The 17844-nt window shown below is 34.0% G+C and overlaps 3 protein-coding genes across 8 annotated transcripts; 1 reads left to right on the forward strand and 2 right to left on the reverse strand.

The window, feature by feature from the left end:
• Positions 1–302: 302 nt before the first annotated feature.
• LOC114169821 (probable NADH dehydrogenase [ubiquinone] 1 alpha subcomplex subunit 12) lies at positions 303–3711 on the forward strand. Its single transcript, XM_028055145.1, has 5 exons — positions 303–522; positions 933–959; positions 1391–1482; positions 3107–3216; positions 3326–3711. The coding sequence occupies exons 1-5, from the start codon at positions 434–436 to the stop codon at positions 3476–3478; spliced, it is 471 nt and encodes a 156-aa protein (XP_027910946.1). The 5' UTR covers positions 303–433; the 3' UTR covers positions 3479–3711.
• Positions 3712–4874: 1163 nt separating this feature from the next.
• On the reverse strand, positions 4875–8271 carry LOC114169997 (protein SMG9-like). Its single transcript, XM_028055452.1, has 8 exons — positions 8035–8271; positions 7794–7902; positions 7390–7505; positions 7079–7198; positions 6846–6935; positions 6011–6150; positions 5319–5577; positions 4875–5146 (listed from the first exon to the last, which is right to left on the reverse strand). The coding sequence occupies exons 1-8, from the start codon at positions 8236–8238 to the stop codon at positions 4994–4996; spliced, it is 1191 nt and encodes a 396-aa protein (XP_027911253.1). The 5' UTR covers positions 8239–8271; the 3' UTR covers positions 4875–4993.
• Positions 8272–9716: 1445 nt separating this feature from the next.
• On the reverse strand, positions 9717–17768 carry LOC114167926. 6 transcript variants are annotated; one of them, XM_028052827.1, is made up of 17 exons: positions 17651–17768; positions 15325–15453; positions 14928–15226; positions 14772–14838; positions 14372–14640; positions 14198–14264; positions 13766–14112; positions 13624–13690; positions 13209–13423; positions 12933–13106; positions 12414–12810; positions 12235–12335; positions 12081–12124; positions 11058–11253; positions 10819–10963; positions 10550–10641; positions 9717–10068 (listed from the first exon to the last, which is right to left on the reverse strand). In XM_028052827.1, exons 2-17 carry the CDS (start codon positions 15368–15370, stop codon positions 9925–9927), a joined length of 2670 nt encoding a protein of 889 aa, XP_027908628.1. In that variant the 5' UTR covers positions 15371–15453; positions 17651–17768; the 3' UTR covers positions 9717–9924. The 6 variants fall into 6 exon arrangements, with proteins under 6 accessions (XP_027908628.1, XP_027908625.1, XP_027908627.1 ...); XM_028052824.1 differs by lacking the exon at positions 17651–17768 and adding an exon at positions 15563–15752; XM_028052826.1 differs by lacking the exon at positions 17651–17768 and adding an exon at positions 15542–15740.
• Between the last annotated feature and the right edge of the window lie 76 nt (positions 17769–17844).

The following is a 17844-nucleotide window of genomic DNA, read 5'->3' on the forward strand; positions in this document are numbered from 1 at the left end:
ACAATCCCAACTTTGAGTTCGATTTTCATAATTCTCAAAATATCAACAATAATAAAAAATAACCTTATATTATTACAAGTTAAATTATTCATAATAAATTAAACAAAAGAAGTTATTCTACGTAGCATTATTAAAAAAATTTCCAAAATAGTTAAAACTTTTTCTTTGTAAAAGCGTAGTCAATTTGGCTAGAGTGAAATCTAATTGAATAATTTTAAAATTTTATAAAAAATAAAATTGTTTGCTAATAACAATTAATTTATTGATGAAATAATCAAACACAATTTAAAATCAGTATTTTCTTTCCTTCCTCTAGATTCTGGATTATTTATAGCTTCTCTTTCTTAACCGTGATTTATATGTTATTTCTATTTGGTGTTACCAAACGCAGCCTTAGCAATAGCCCAAAAGGAAGAAGAAGAAGAAGAGCGACATGGCTTCGGTGGTGAAGAATGTTTTGAAATCGATCAGAGAAAAGGGTTTCGGTACTTTTCTCAGAGAGCTTAAGGATGAAGGCTACCTGTTTGTTCCTTTCTCTTTCGCTTTTAAATTTCCCCTAACATTGGATATTTTACCAATCTCATCGTTTTTTTCACTTTCAATTTCGATCATTTGCATTTGGTTTCTTATTTCTGTTACTCAACCGATTTCGTCCTCTTTGTATTAATTTGCCACTGCCTTTCGATTTCTCTTTCTCCGGAAAATGCAATTTAGGAGATGAAATGAAACTGAGATTTGATTTAACAGCTTTTTGTTAATTCAGTGTTGCGATTGTCAAAGGAACTTTGTAGTGCATTTGTGCCGCGCTGATATCTTTTATGTTGTTTAGGGTTTCTTTGATTCCGTGAACAATGTAGATGTATGTATCGATACTCGAAGGTTGTGCATTCGTGGTGTGCTGATATTTTTTCTGTTATGATTTGGATTTTCAGGAGATGCCTTCCGGATGGAAATCTCTTGTAAGTAGTCAATTGCTTTTCTTGATCTTTTCATTTTCATTCCATTACCCACCCTCTTTAGATGCCAACTTATGACTTCTCATTTGATGATTGGATGTCTTTCACTGTGTTTTGGGTCGCGGTCTTTCCTAATGCTTCATGAATATATAAAGTGTAGAAAGACATAGTTGAGTACTGGGTGCAATTGAAGGAGCATTAGAAAGACATATACACATTAGTTTTGTATCTTCAAATGTCCCTCTTATAGATAAAAGAAGAAGAGCTTTAGATATAGACGTTTTTACTCTAGGTCGAGTTGAGTGGGCTGTATGTTCATTTCAAAATGATGTATGTCCTCTTTGCATTGGTACTTTTCACCATGAGATCTTAACTCTCTTGTGGTACTAATATTTTTCCTCTTCCAATCTAATTACGTTTTTAATTTTATGCAGGCAAACCAAGATCCACAATATTGGGGCAACGCTTGTTGGTGTTGATAAATTCGGTAACAAGTATTATGAGAAGCTTGGAGACACACAGTATGGTAAGTATGTTTCTCATTCTGCATGTATGTGTGGTTTATCCAGCAAATTACTCATGACTAAAAACAGCAAATATAACCCATCCACATGGAAAGCTAAGCATTTAACAATCATCAAGCATTCCAATTATTGCACATGGATATCTCACTATTGGCATATTTAACAGCAAATTGATAATGTGAAATGTTTTGGCTTTTCAAATGCTTCTGTTAGGCCTCTTATAAGTAAATATTATAAGAGGAGAACTAGAAATTAGGTCCTGAATTAGGATTGAATTGTTCTGGAAGTTATTAAACTGTTAGCAGTTTTTTATTCGGTTGTAGCAGTTCTTTTCAGGGGCAAGCATAACTGCCTCTAGGCAGTAACTGGTCAGGGGAGAAAAAAAGAGGATAGGGGAAAAAATGAGAGAGGAGGGAAGATAGAAGATGGTTAGGCAGGGAGAGGCCAAGCTCTCAACAAATCTTGGAAGGGGACCTTTGTACTCATTCTATTTCACTATGTTCTAGTGTAGTTGGTAACTAAGTGTCACTTTCGTTGAATAAAGTTCAGTTCATCTTTCTATACCAGTTGGTTTCTATCAGCTTTCTCACAACAGTTGCTTAAGGGTAGAATACTATGATGTGAATGTATTTGCTTAAGGGTAAAAAGCTAAACCAGTTTATTCTAATTTTTCTTTCCTTTCTCCCCCATTTGTTTGAATGTATTTGTTGCACTGATGGTGAACATTCAGTGTGCTTTTGACATGTAGAAATTTTATATTTATTGATTGATATGTTATTTATGAGCTATTTGTTATCATTGTTGATGACAATTTTGGTTATGTTGTGTTATTTTAATCTTCTGACTTTGTATTTTTTTTTCTGTATTTTAATTAATGATTTACTGTCTGCTATGTTATTGTATAAACTTGCAAGGCGAGATTCAAACTTTGATTTTCAGTAATGTGTTTGGATAGGAAATTTTAAGAAGGGAATGCAGATTTAAAGGGGCAATTAAGTTTTTAACCCCGAAGTCCTCATTTGGTTTGGATATTTAATTTTAAGGTTTAGCAAAGTTTTTCATTCTTTAAAATAAGGAATTTGAAATTTTAAGTTATGACGATAGATGGAATGCTGATCACAAAAAAAAAAATGTCGATAGATGGAATTTTAAATTTCCTTAGCTCTCTGTCTCTATTCTGTTATAAAGGACCTAGCACTAGCTTGTAATCCGTTTCTGCTTCTGTAAATACAACACTTACTTTCGAGAGAAATTATCAGCTTTCTGCATTGTCGTTTATCCTTTCTACAATCACTTTCAGTTGTCAACGTTCCGCCCTTGGTTTGATGTATTTCGGGCCTCTTTTAAAGCATCTTTCTGTAGTTATTTTCATCCAATAGATTGTTTTTCTGGGTTTGGGTGAAGTGGATGGATGATTCAAGGGCAATGTCCGTAGTGTTTTGGTAAAAGTCAGCTCTATCTTGCAGCAAATGGGGGATTATTGCCTTTTAATTTGAAAATGCTTTCCTTTTACTCTACATTTTAAATTAATCTCAATTTGGAAATGCTTTATCCAAACATGAGGTAAAACCCATGTTTGACATAATATAAACTTTGTTAATGCCATGATTTTCTTACTATCGGCAGGAAGACACAGGTGGGTTGAATATGCAGAGAAAACTAGGTATAATGCCTCCCAGGTTCCGCCTGAATGGCATGGCTGGCTCCACTTCATAACTGATCACACTGGAGATGAGGTAATTCTTTTCTTTTCCTATTTCCTTCCTTTGTAATGGCACAGGGTGAGAGAATGTTGAGGCCTCATGAAAATTGTTGAGGTAGTGATAATAATAATAATTGTTGCAGCTTCTTCTACTGAAACCGAAAAGGTATGGTGTTGAACACAAAGAAAATTTGTCTGGAGAAGGTGAACAGTATATCTATCATTCGAAAGGACATGCCCTTAATCCAGGGCAGAGAGACTGGACCAGGTACCAACCATGGGAGTCCAAGGCCTGAACCGTCAATATGGGGCAGCTGAGTTGCAAATGGCCTCCATGTTTGTTTTTTTAATCCTCAAGAATTGTTTTGCCTTCGGTTAATGAGGTGGAAAACTGCTTTTTTCCTTTTTAACAATTAACAATAAAACGAATTATTAGTGGTGAAAACAGACAAATTCGCATTGAACTTTAAAATCTTTTAGTATAATGTCTGCGATCGTGTTAAAAAAAGGACCTGCTATTGTTTGCAACCATCTTTTGCGTAGTCTATTATTTGTACGTGTATTATTTTAATTAACCTGTCTGATCTAGAGTTTGTAGTTAATTATTAAACCAAACACCTTATTGGGAAAGGAAAGTATGAACACATTTCTTTATCTGAAGGATAATTATCGGCTAATTTATCTCAGTAAAATTATATTTTCAAAATATTTGATCAATCACATATAATACATCATAATATTGTGGGTCAAGTGGTGACTTATCATATTCTGTATTGTATAATTTTTACGCTTTCTATGATTACTTATCTTAAATATACATTGATTTCTATTATTTACTATAAAAATCCAATTCAAAATTTAAAAAAGTTTAGAGAAACACGATGTAAGATTAAAATGAAGTAATTTATATATATTTCTATTTTTTAGTATAAAAGTCCACTTCAAAATTAAAAGAGTATAAAGAAATACACTTTAATTTTTATAATAATTGAAACGTACTCTGCCGATAATTAAATTAAACATAATTCATTTAAATTATTAACTTTAAATATGTGAAGAAATAAGCTTAATATATTTTAAACTAATAAATAAGAATGATTTTTAATAATATATATACTAATAACTTAACCTGATTGGAGAAAACACTGGTTATTCTACTGTACGTAGCAATTGTTTTCTAATGGTTCCCATAAAATATTCCTCTTCAATTGTTAAAAAGGTGATGCACAAAATGCTTAACAGACATTGCTTTTTCACTCCCTTTGGTTACCGAAAATAACTTTTCAAAATCTTAATATTTTCTGAAAAATGTTATCCAAAATATATATAAAAGCTTCCGGGATCCCATGCAGCTGCGATAATGCTAATCAAGTAAATGCTGATGATATTTGACGATTTTGAGGAAAATGGGCATGCCAAGATGGTTGCACCAGCTTGGTTTTGGGTGACAAAAGTTGTAGACAATGATGAGATCAGCTTAAATGATACTATAATATTGAATAAAGGTTTAGTTGTAAGAAACTATTTGACATTCAAGGTAATAAGAAAATAAATGATAACAAGTGACAAAGATAATATGTGTCGCTTCATTTGATATAAAACTAAACAAGCAGCCAATTCTTAGAGTTACCGGCAAAACATAACAAAATTAAGCTGTTAAGAGTTTGCTAAAAAAATAGGCATACAAGTGTATTCAACCCGCAGCAATAAAATCAGCGTAAAGAATATGCAACTGAGACAGTAATATTATGATTTTGCGTTTAAAAAGACATAACTTAAGAGATTGTCTTGAATCTTCGCATACTTCGTCATTATCTCCTATACATACCCGAATGTTGAAGTGTTCTACAATACTCTAATACGGTTGGGGAGTTTTTAACCTGTTCCCATATCTTGGCAGAGTTCTTTAACCATTCCCGCTCTGAGACTGGTCTCGTGAAAGATGGTGACTTCATGGATAAAATCTGACATGGGAAAACATATCACGTCTCTTAAATTTTGTTTATTATTAAAACTAACGGCTCTACAAGAAAGGAAGAAATATAACAGCATCAAAGAAACTTGACAAATCCTGTACTGTAGTACTTGTGAGGCATTCTTTCGTATGCTATATCTAGAGAGAGAGAGAGAGAGAACCTGATCACGCAATTTCCATAGTGCAGAAACGTAACTTTCATGTTGAGCTCTTGGATTTTCATCTTTCTTCTTTAGAGGGATCGCATATAACTTTATTAAGTTAGATTTCATTTGACTGCCACGAACTGTAGAAGATAAAGCATGCTCTTCAGGTTTGTTTCCAATGTGTTGTCTCACAAAAGAAGTTGGTCTGAAATATTGCATGAGTGCCTTTTTCAACTGCACAAAATTATTAGGAGTAAAGTCTTGATCCTGCAACCTAAAAAAATAAAAAATAAAAGAACGATGAGTGTTTCACTAGCAGCAAACTGTTCCAATAAAGGAAAGGAAGTGGATACAAGAAATAACCGTGACAAACGCACCCTAAAATTACATTTTTGAAGATGGAGAATATATTTAAGTCAGCCAAATTTTCTTATATTTTCAAACAGTCAGTGGCACACATGCAGTAGGAGACACAGAGATTATGGCTTGCAGCAAGACTAATCAAGTCAAACAAGTTAACCATTCATCGATTCTCATTCACCAGTTCCCTCTAGGTCTAGGTTGGCTTGTCTTTTTCATAAACCCTCCTTGTTTATGATGATTATGATTATAGACTTCATTATTGTGGCTGCGTATACAGTAACTATAGGATTCACTAATGCTAATAATTTCATGCCAATATGTTAAGGCAGAATGATGTTTCTTACTTCGTGTGTACAAACACAGGAGTGGCCACGTATTCTTCATGTTCAAGATGTCTATCTTTCTCAAGCCCTGAACTAGAGCTTTGCGATAGGGATGATGCCATCAAGGACGGGTCTGAAATGCCGTGCTTCAACAAATCAACCTACACTATTCAAATACAGCATGACCAGTTTTCAATATATCAGTAGTCTTTAGAGTGTAAATTAACAAAACTATAAAGTGTCAGCACATGATGTACAAAGACTTTCAAATAAACAAGGAAGCCTAAAACAAATTTGTTCAATTGGTACAAAAAGGATTTTACAAGAATATGATATTTCTCTTTACCAATAACAACATCACGTACTTGTCCTTGTCCTTATAATTGACTGTAATCTTAAATCTACAAAAACACAAATCTGACTAGAGATTAATCAAGTGATTACATGGAAGTCACACGTTTGAAAAGCATAAAAAATTTGAGAGTTCTAGTCATTTTGTTAGCAGCAGCAAATAATAGCCAATTGCTTCAACAACACAAAATACTTCCTGCACACTATCCGAATGCAACTATTCAGCAAAATGATCATTTTAAACATAATGGATGATATTAAGCAGTTTGATTTTATATAGCGTAGGCCAGACAGTGAATATTAGCCATTGATCTAGCAGCTGGATTCTTATAGCATAAAACTAAACTAAGATAAAAAAAGTCACGCATTCATGTAAGTAACAATAATGGATGGAATCAACAGGAACTACTGTGTTTCAAATGACTACTTAATTTTGCATAAGCACAAAAAAGTCATTTGAGTTATTGAACGGGACTTGAAGCATCTTCAAATACAACACACTTACCGTCAACATCAATTGCCACATGCTATCATCACGAACTCCCTCTGACACCACCAGCACAATATGACATATGGATGCTAGAAGAACAGCAAGCTAAAAAGATTCCTTGCAGTAACCCAACAAACTCAAGATAATCAGATATAGGAACAGTACAAGGAAACACCAACCCCTATCAAGCTAGGAATAAATAGTATTTTTACTGAAAATGTATTCTCTAATTGGAAGTTACTGTTTACCTGAATACCCATAAGTTCATGAGCCAATTCAGCCGGCATGGTTTCTCCACCTAGCACTGAAATTGTTGAAGAGCCATCTGGTCTCATCATCTCAGCTAAAACAGAAGCACTAAATACAGGCTACACGTAAAAAACAAAAAAAGCAAAAAAAAAAAAAAACTCAATCCCACAAAATTTAAGGGAAAAAAGTGGAACAGTGAAAGCCATAGAAAAGAAACAAAGTCATAAATGAAAAATGAAGTATACCAATGAATGAGTATATTAAAAATTAAAAAAGAAAACAAAATTGAAGATATTATGGGCAGTATTACCTGGGTATCGAGAAGAATAATGCGTTCAGTTGAAATCCTTGGTTCAACGCCCGTGGAGCAATGCCTTGCCATAGCTCTAGTTTCTTCAGACTGTATGGCAAAAGGTGGTAGCATCCCTGCAGGCTTATAGATCAAAATTCAAAATAATATAAAAAAGAAAATAGTAAAGAAACTAGCTTTCTGTTCATGGTAAAATGAATTTAACCTATTAGTTAAAATCATTCATGCCCTCAACTTTTGTAAATTGTAGAAAATTTTCCATTTTAACTTCTCCAGAAACTGAGCTCTATATGCTGTTTAAACTGACAGAAGAAGTTTTAAGTAATTTACTTTTTCATTGAGTCCTTATGGAAAAAAAAAATCATCCAAAGAGGATATAAATTACATAGTGCGAATAAACTGACCAGGGGAACTTGAATCAAAACCATAAAGTTCATTCATAATAGTGGACTTGCCCACCCCAGGTGGCCCAATCACTCCAATTACAGTGAAGTCCGTATTCTCAGTCAAGAACTGCAACATTTTCAAAATCCAATGGCAATCACAGTCAGTCTACTTCAGGTACCGATAAACGTCTAACCTAATTGTAAACATTTTGGCGGTAAAAAGAAAAACAGAGAGGTAAAAAGAAATTTAGGTTAGTACTGGGAGAAAGCGATCGATGTGGAAATCCCAGGAATCGGAGAGAAGGTTGAGGGACGCGACGGAAGGGAGACGAGAACGGAGCTGAACGGAATCGTCATCGCCGGCGCCTCCACGGCCAAATTTACCGGAGACGGGAGCTCCGGTGACGATTCCCGGCTTTGCTAGAAGAATTTTTGGAGAAGGAAAAGGTTCAGAACCCGCCATTGTTTGGTTTGGGCGAGTGAGAGTGAAATTCGAAATTGGGTCATATCATGGAATAATAATGGGCTCTTTGTTTTGCAAACTTCTCCACACACATTTTTTTTTTATGATTTTTTGACAAAAATATGTTCATATTATGAAATTAATTTATTTTGTGTACCTTCTGATAATTTATCGAGATAAATAATAAAGATTAGTTTTCATTGTGTGACTTATCTGAATATATATTCAACTAAATCTTATTTTTGGTTACGTGTCTATGACATTTTTTTTTCCAAAATTCTGGCTCTACAACTCTGATTCATTATATTGGTTACGCATGAAAATAAAAACAAAATCATATTTTTAATTTTCTATTTTTAAAACTAAATAACACAACTGATATATATTGTTAATTTGAGTAAAATTAGACTTAGCTCTCAAATAAAAACTAATCATGTCATGACTTTCTTGATGAATATGGTATTTGGGATGTGATTCTAATATTGGGTAATTTGGAATAAATGTGAATTATTATGTGCTCTTCGGTTGATTCTCCTTGAGAATTCATTGAATGAAATAACTTAGAAGTTTGTTTAAGCTTGAGGGCCATAGTGTAATGGTTGGATTGGACTAAAATTATAATGAAATTGATTTTGATAGAGATTGTACACTCTACAAGTATTTAATGAGATTGGTTTTGATAGAAATTGTACGCTCTACATTTATCGTAGTATCGTAGTAGTAGCAAAGGAAACTGAGAAGGACTAAACTAAGTACTAATTTTAAACTAAAAATTACGATTAGAAACCAGAGGAGAAGAGATAACATGAGCTTTAACCATGTGAATTTTATGAAAGACCTCGAGATTTCATCTAAATTTCTTCTCAGTTATTTTATGGAATTGTAATTATAATTAAATATTATTATATATAGTTATGTTTTGAATTGAGGAAATTTGGGTTGTTACAACAATCATAATATCAGACAGATTATTCGATCAAAAAATCCACAAAAAGGTGTTACTTTCTGCACCCTTTCAATTTTCTTTCTGCATCACATCAAAGCTTCCAGAAAAATCTATCTGCTGATCTTTCAAAAAAATGAGAGTCTTCTGAAAAAATCTATCCAGAAATGATTTAGTGCATTCTGGAAAACAAATTCCGGGATGATAGAGTGCAGAAAGAAATTTGATGGGTGCTGGAAGTAACATCGTCCAACAATTATAGTATCGGTAACCAGCAAGGAACATATTTGCCTAGAAAGAGAAAGGAGTTAGGTTGGACAATGTACGATATCTTAACTGTTAGTTTCTTCCTTTTGACAACACAAAAACCATTATTTATAGTTTACTGATAAACACAATGGCTAGATTGTACACTGGTTAGTTACTCTTGTAACTTCTGTTTAATTGATATTCACCACAACCATATATCCTCTCCAGTGTCATACCCAATCTTAGAGATTGGTTTTCCACGTATCCAAGAACAAATAACACAATATAGAAGGAATTAATTTACCATACATTTTTCGGAGAAAAAAATGTACAATATTACATGCAAAATTGAAAAGAGAAAAAGAGGCCCTGGACAATGGAACCGGAGGATGGTTTAAATGAATGATTTCACAAATTTTGAGCAAGTAAAAGAATTTCGCACTAACTATTCTGAAAATAAAATGAGATAAAATTGATTTACTTTCATTCTGTCCCTAATAGAGACTTTTATACTGAGACCATTTTAGAGAGTCATCCTCACTGTCATCATATTCCTCTGGACTCTGAACTGGCGCAGAATCTTCCTGTTCTTTAACCTCCGCATCATGCTTAACTGTGGCAGCATCCACAGCCTCTTCCTTCATTTAAGATAAAACAATTTATGGAAATCAGCAGGGCCAATTAGGAAATAGAACATTAGAGTATCTTTTAAGAGTTAAGTTTTCCACAGACAATAATTTTTTCCTTTTGCACAAATAGACTAAATTCACTTCATCTTTAAAAAGAAAATAGTCAAGGTAAGGTATCTTTCAGCCTAATAGCAATATACTTAAGTAACTCGGTCATCTGAGCTTTAAAAGCTAATAATATCAGAGCATGGACCTTATGAATAGGGAAGAAAAAGCTTTAGCCCTCACACAAACTTATTTAGGAAATGAAGACCAGAATCAAGTAAAATTGTTAAGTTTTATCGATGGACTTGCTACGTTCCACCTTCGTACAGGAAAACATGCGGTTAAGAATAATATTTCGCTGATAAATAAGCCACTGAAATCATAAACTATGTGCACCAAAAAAGGTGATATCAGAGGATAAATTGGAGAGGCAAAAAATGCATACATTAGTTCCCGTTGCCAGGTCCACAACCTCCTCCTCTGCCTTGGTGGAAGCTTGTTGCAATCGTTCAATCAACAAGTTATAATGAAAATGATCTACAAGAAAGAGTATTGAAGAGCGATAAGGCTAACCATTCTAAAATTATATTTGTCATGACAAGTTAAAGAAGTTATAGAAGTAATCTTAAGGATCATTACTAGACTGCTTAAACAAAAAAACACAATTAATCTATCAGAGAACAGTGCAGAACAATAACAATAAAACGGTAAAACCTTTTGCACGGTTATGTATAGCATCTCTTAACCGTAAATAATGCTCCCGCTCTTCCTTCTTGTATTTCAACTTAATTTGACGGCGGGTTTTATCAGGGAAAAGCTGTTGTATCATAGAAAAATCTGTACCCAACTCCCTAATAGCCTATGTCAAAATAACAAAAAAGGAATTAGGTAATTTACTGTAATGTTTAAGAGACATAATAATGTCAGACATCTTGTGCGAATTACAGAAATACCTCATAAAACAGTTCGGTATCTTGTTTTGACCATTTCCCCTTAGGTGTCTTTTCCATGAAAGTCTGGTAATTGCATAGAGCGGGAGTTGATGTAATCCTTTCATTGTCTTGATCATCATATGGGTCTCTATCATCTTCTGAACCTGAGAACTCCTGTTCATTATACGCACCAGCCCCATGAAGAGAATCTCCACCACTGCAGATAAATATTATACAAAATAAAATTTGTTTACTAGACCTTATGTGACTCCAGAGACAGTAATAAAGCCAGTGGCCTAACAGAATCTCCATCCACTGGCGATAAATATTTTGCAAGCTGAAATTCATTATCTAGTCCACAAGGCATCAAGAGACAATAATAAGTAATAACGGCCAGTGGATAATATACAGTGCATTTTTTATACAATGTTTGACTTTTCCCTTTTGTTCTCAAATACTGAATGTGAGCCAAAACCATGAAGTACTTTGATGAATACCATTATACAAAAAATATAAAGTATCTCCCCCTCATTTACTCAACCTCCAGTACATCCTCCCATCATCATGGACTAATGTAAAAAGGTCCACAATCACTTCTACCCCCATGATTCATGCCCTTGGATCAACGGTAGTAGCCAACAAAAGTAACAAAATAAATAAAGCAGTTTATTGAGTATGAATGACAATCCATTCACTCAACCCATTAGGACAAAATGGCGAAGCAATTCATATAATCATTGAAAGAGAGAAGATATAATTCAAGCTACAATATACATTTTGTGCAGGGCACTCACATGTCTCTAAGGAAAAAAAGGAACATGAAATACCTTTATTGGACAAGTTTCTCCACTTTTTCAAATATCCCATTTCTCAAAAGGATAATAGTATGTAAGAATTAGAGAGACGTTGCAGTAAATAGGATGTTTGGATCAGTTTATTTTTCAAAATAAGTTGATTTAACAATATAATTATACTATACCATATTAAAGATAAATATTGACCAGAAAATTAAGTAAAATGCAAACTCTTACTAGAGGTGAGTACCTTTGATTGGAGGGAGACGTATTCGAAGTCATCGCGTCTTTTTTCTACACAGGAAAACAATGGAGCAGTTGGTGAAAATTCAAGTCATAGTGCCATACTAACAACTATGAAACTAACAATTGTAGGAAGTTGAAATAGAATAAAGTATACACACCGCTTGCCGCTCCCTATATTCTGCAAGTAAAATAATATCCTTCATAGGCAATGTTCGAGGATCAAGTTCGTCCTCAGGAATTTCCAGCAGAGCCTTGTCCACTATGAAATAGGAAAAACTTCAGCACAAGTATATCCCCGAGGATGAAACTTTAAAGCAAACAATATAGTAATTTCTACCACATCTTTTCTTTCGTCGGGTTGAATGAGAGAACTTTTTAGGAGGTTCCTTAGTTTTTTTTTGTACATCATCATCAGCCTTCTTACGCCTTTGAGACATTTTTCCACTTTTGGCCACAGATTTCTTCTGTGATCTCTTTGATCCTCTCTTCTTCTTTGATGAATGATCGACTTCATAGTCATCATCATTTTCTTGTAGTTCATGTTCGTTAGAATGATAAGGAGGGTCAAGGTCATTATCATCTTCAACCTCCTCATTCAATGAGCTGTTTTTAGGTTTGCAAGCTGCTAGTTTTCTCCGTTGTCTTGAGGTTTTACCACCATTATCCTCCTCACCAGAAATAGAAGATCTTTTGTTCTTCCTCAGAGAACATGAGTCTGAGCCATCCTTTTTATTCTGATTAGCAACCCGACAAGCATGATAAAAAATTAGAAAAAATAAAAATTATATATAATTAGATTTACAACTTAGAAAAATGAAAAAAAAAAGAGAAAGAAGTCAAAGGAAACAATATTAACTTCTTTTTCCCTTGAATCATTTGCGTGCAAAAAATCAGCCAATGTGGAACTGTCAGCAGCAATTGTCAAGTCTTCGTGCACCAGAATTCCAGAAGTTGGATCTTCACCAGATTTCATGGATTGATAATCAAAAACATCATCTCTTGGATAGGTGGGATTCAAGTCCACAATTTCCTGATACCAACAATAATAATCAATATTATTAAATAAGAAAATTGATTAATTATTTCGCATAAACAGACAATTATGATATGCTTGTAATCACATAATCTTCACCTCCGTTTCCGACATTCTATTGTTAGTGTGAGTATCACTCTCATTGAGAACAGTAGCTTCATGGAAGGTTACTGGATCTTCTGGTGTATGATATTCAGGACATCTTTGAACTTGGGTAGTATCACATTCCCCAAAGGAGTTAATAGAACTACAAGCAGGTGTGACGAAATTTTCCTCTGCACCCTTCTCATTGAAAGAATGAAGAGCCGGTTTTCCTACACAATTTTTCAAATCACCACTGAATAAATCCATGGTCACATACATACAAGTTGCAGTTGGATGGGAGCCAGTAAACCAAAACATTGAGATATAAAGGCAACAGTACAATACAAGTGATGCTCTTGAAAGCTCTAGTGAAGAAGAATAAAGAGAAAGTAGATGCAATTCGGTAAATCAAAAGGAATATAGTACTCACCCGTATCTGTAGTAGCTTGGGTGAGAAAGTCATCAAGGGATTCCAACCCAGAAAAAATGTCTGCAGCCTGCATGTACAAAATCTATCACCGTTTAGCAACTTAATGAAATAGAAAAACAACAGATATTAATTGTTTCATTACCTCTCCAGATGATTTACCAAAGGTAGAAGGCCAATCCCTAGTACCATTATGAACTGCGTCCCCTAAAAGCATAGCATTTAGGGAATCCAATTGGGAAGGAATTGCTGCTGCCAAGCTATTGCTGTCACCAAACTTATCGGGCAAATAATTTGTCCTAAGAATCTCTGACGTTGGCAAAGGTAAACTGGTTGATTGGTTTGGTACACCACTAGACTGAAAAGATTGAAAGTTTTCTGTGCAAGAAGTAGGCAACTCAACAGATTTTTCCATCACAACATCAGATGAAGCAGAAGCCGGCATATTGCCCACTCTAGGTCGTGGCTTAATCTTGGGTTTAAATTTATGAACTACAATAAAAATAATACAGATAGCTCATCTTTTCCGTGATAGTAAGCATATTCAACTATTTAAAAAATCATCAATATCACTAACCATTCCTTGTGGGAAGATCAGCTAGGATGTCGCTGAAAGGATCCAATCCAATCTCTGCAGATACTAACTGAAAAGTATTCCCCCATAAGTTGGTCACACCCATCTAAAGCACTAGAATTATACGGAGAAAAAACCAAAAAAATTAAAAAAAAAAAAAGAAAAACAGAAATCCACCTCTGGTTCTTTCTCAAAGTTTGACTTTGAATCAACGGTCTGAATTATTGAAACTTTATTATCTGAAACACTTTTGAAGCCCAAATCCGTGCCTGATTGCAATGAGTTGTCAATAAGTTCCACATATTTGTTGATATCAAGAAATGAACCTTCCCAATTTTTAGGGGGTTCTTTCATCCTATCTATGGTTGAGCAAGTTGAAAATGGAGAAGCCAAATTATTCAATTTGTTTTCTACAACATTAGCAGGGTGAACTGGTTGTGTTGTGCCTAAACCACACGATAGACAGAAAATGAATCATACCAAATTAAATTCTAGTGATGACTCACACTGACATGTACAAGTCTGAGATGAAGAAAAGTGGTTTCACACAGACAATCAATGTAAACTCATAACTTACCATTACTGACGTTGGTCTCAGAAACGAAGTTAGTGACTGAGTCCCCGTCAAAATCTGTTGGATCAGCCTAAAATTGAAAAACAATTTAAGGAAAATGAGGTTACATATAACAGATAATATTGAATCAATAAAATCATCAATAAAAATGACATTCACCTCACATGCTGATTCTAACAAGTTTGTAGAATTCTGACCAGCACCAATTTCAGATGCTGTGATTGTGGAACCACCCACCAAGGCCGCACTATCTCCCTCCACACTAATTTGTTCAAGATTTCCACTTTCAGAATTTGGAAAGTCTTCCGCTGGCGCACTTAGCGTTGAAGCAATTGCATTTTCACATTCATTCCCAGTAAGTTCATCTTTAGATGAGGTTGCATGTTCCGACGAAGGTACTTCCTTTCGTGGCCGCTGTTTCGCTTTGGCCTTAGGAACAAACTTGGCACCCGGCCGAACTACAAAAGAAAATAATAAAGTCACTTGATATAAACACGGCGAATGAAAAAAAGAAAAAGAAAAAATCTTTCAAGAATCATTGGAGTGAATCACTTACTGCGTGCAACAGGAGCCTCGGGTAGAAGATCATCAAAAGGATCCATGAGGCAATGGATCAGGTCGAGTACAGAAGCATAGGCACCCTTGAATGCAACAAACCCAAATCTTGAACCAAACAAGAAATTTCCTGAAAGCAGAAGATTAAGAATTTAGATTATGTTACCGAATTGCAATTCATAACATTACCCAGGAATTAAACTTGGGTGGTCACCAACAATATATAGTTCACAATTTACATCAATGTAATCTTGCGCTTTAATCGCATACAACGAAAAATTTTCGATGAAAGTTGGACCTATCTATATCTATATAATCTATATAATCTATGATAGAACAAACTTGGTAGAGCGAAGAGTATGAGAAGAAAAGAAGAAACAATTTGGTTTGAGAGAAAAATTTGATATATTTATGAGCGTGCCCAAGACTGATTTTGTAACTGTCAACTCGTGGCTATAAGTGGGACGATCACGGGGAATTGGGCCAAACCCCATTCAGGCCCAATAAGATTACAATTCGTTCGAAGTAAAACGACGCCGTAGAAACTGTTTCGATATTAGAAACCATAACATTTATATATAAAATATAAAATCCATTAGTCTAAAAAAAACATAAACTTAATAATTAAAAGATAAAAATAAATTTAAACGTGAAAATAAAAACAAAAAAGTTTTCGTCTTTGTTTTCCAAAAAAAAACTTTGACAAATTTTAAAAATATCAATAACTAAGAAAATATAAATCTTCCATCAAAATTTAAATAACTTATTATTTATTATTATTTAGGGATCGCCTGGCAATCACCATAGGACAATCATCACATTTTCGAGATATTGTCCGTTTTAGAGTATTTGATCTCTTTTACGATTTTATTCTTAAAAGATGTTCGGAGGACGAGGAAAGGTAAGAAATTCCTAAACAATGTAAAACTTATGACTGTACTGAAACATATAATAAATCATTTAAATATAATAAAATATAAAGAATTCATGTCAAATAACAAATATAATAAAAATATTAGATTAATAATTTATCATTTAACTATTCAATATCTCTAATGTTTTGAATTAGGAACGTTGAAAACTCAAAAAAATAAATATATGTCAACTAAAGTTGTCAAAACAGGTAACCTGACCCAACCCAGTTCAACCCATCACGGGTTGATGATTTAGTGAGCCAACCCAACCCGACTCACTTTTTAGCGAGTCAAAAAAAATTTGAACCCGACCCAATCCACCACGGGTTGCCGGGTTAAACGGGTTGGCTTACGGGTTCACTTAATTAAAAAAATACAATTTTTTTTCAATCAAAACTAAATTATAATTCTAATTAAAATCTAAATAAACTTTAATACAATTCAAATACAAACCAAAATATAAAAAAAATACAAATTATTTATGTGTTGGCTAAAAAAAACCTAATATGATCCAAATGTAAAACCCAACTTAATATTTTTTTATCGACAAGAACAAATATATTAATAGGAGATAATTGGGTTACCTCAACCCATAATCAATAATAAAAAAAACACTATGACTTTCCTTCATCATTTTTCACATAGAGTAGTATCTCATAATCATCACAAAATAATAGAAACAAAGATTACAAGTAAGAAGCAGATCCTTCATGACTATGCTTTGAATACAAAACTTAAACATCCTCCCCCAATAGCATTATTTGTTGCACATGTGCAAATATGCAGCCCAACTTAATAAAAAATACTTTGTGATTTATCTGCGGGTTGGTGAGTCAACCTGACTCCTCACGGGTTCAACCGAATGTGCCGGATTCTAAATTAGCGGGTCAAAAATCAACTCATATTAAAATTTATAAAATTTTTTTAATATAATTTGGATCGAATCAGGTTAACTTGCGGATTCCAATCCATTTTGACAGCTTTGATGTCAACCCACGGTCCCATAAACCATGCAGGACGGACCAGACTACTAAACCTAAACTTTTATAGCATGAAAGACTAGCCCATTCCACATTTTAAAAATTAATAACGGGTCTAAACGGACCGATCCTAAATGGGTCGCTCTAACGTAATTATACCGAAAGATTTCCAAGATAAGTTCATAAACTGTAATAAGCACATTTATTTTCCCTCCATGCTCTGCATTCAATTTCAGCTAATACAGTCAACTCAAACTAAACTCTTTTCATAACAGTGCCACTCAACAAATTAATAATCTTGTTTTACCAAATAAAGCATACATGAAAGACTTCGTTACACCGTTCATTCAACGATCAGAAATCAACCATTAAAAATAGTATTCTCGAAGAAAAATCGAGTAAAAAACCAGAAATAAACTATAAAATACATTACCAGAGGTGTTAATTTTGATTTGTGGGTTTCGGCGCTGCCGGCGACGGTGCTCTCGTCTCTCGGCGGTGGCAGCACCTTCTCTTAGGGCAAGTGTTGAGAGTCAGAAAACAAATGTTAAGTCTCTTTTCGCTTAGGCTTCGGATTCGATAAAAAAAATATATTATTGGCTATTTAAAAAAATTTCTCGTGGATAT

The sequence above is a fragment of the Vigna unguiculata genome, chromosome 2 (assembly GCF_004118075.2).
Source record: "Vigna unguiculata cultivar IT97K-499-35 chromosome 2, ASM411807v1, whole genome shotgun sequence".
In the NCBI taxonomy this organism is placed as follows: Eukaryota; Viridiplantae; Streptophyta; class Magnoliopsida; order Fabales; family Fabaceae; genus Vigna; species Vigna unguiculata.

What these genes read in the sequence shown, in the direction of transcription:
- LOC114169821 (XM_028055145.1), top strand. Translation starts at nt 434, where the DNA reads ATGGCTTCGGTGGTGAAGAATGTTTTGAAATCGATCAGAGAAAAGGGT. An exon ending in CTTAAGGATGAAGGCTACCT is followed by an intron (nt 523 to 932) that starts GTTTGTTCCTTT and finishes TTGGATTTTCAG; the next exon opens with GAGATGCCTTCCGGATGGAA. An exon ending in GCTTGGAGACACACAGTATG is followed by an intron (nt 1,483 to 3,106) that starts GTAAGTATGTTT and finishes TACTATCGGCAG; the next exon opens with GAAGACACAGGTGGGTTGAA.
- LOC114169997 (XM_028055452.1), bottom strand. Translation starts at nt 8,238, where the DNA reads ATGGCGGGTTCTGAACCTTTTCCTTCTCCAAAAATTCTTCTAGCAAAG. An exon ending in ATGAACTTATGGGTATTCAG is followed by an intron (nt 6,936 to 7,078) that starts GTAAACAGTAAC and finishes GAATCTTTTTAG; the next exon opens with CTTGCTGTTCTTCTAGCATC. An exon ending in CCTGTGTTTGTACACACGAA is followed by an intron (nt 5,578 to 6,010) that starts GTAAGAAACATC and finishes TTATTTTTTTAG; the next exon opens with GTTGCAGGATCAAGACTTTA.
- LOC114167926 (XM_028052827.1), bottom strand. Translation starts at nt 15,370, where the DNA reads ATGGATCCTTTTGATGATCTTCTACCCGAGGCTCCTGTTGCACGCA. An exon ending in ACTTTGAGAAAGAACCAGAG is followed by an intron (nt 14,265 to 14,371) that starts GTGGATTTCTGT and finishes AATACTTTTCAG; the next exon opens with TTAGTATCTGCAGAGATTGG. An exon ending in TGATCTTCCCACAAGGAATG is followed by an intron (nt 14,113 to 14,197) that starts GTTAGTGATATT and finishes TTTTTATTGTAG; the next exon opens with TTCATAAATTTAAACCCAAG.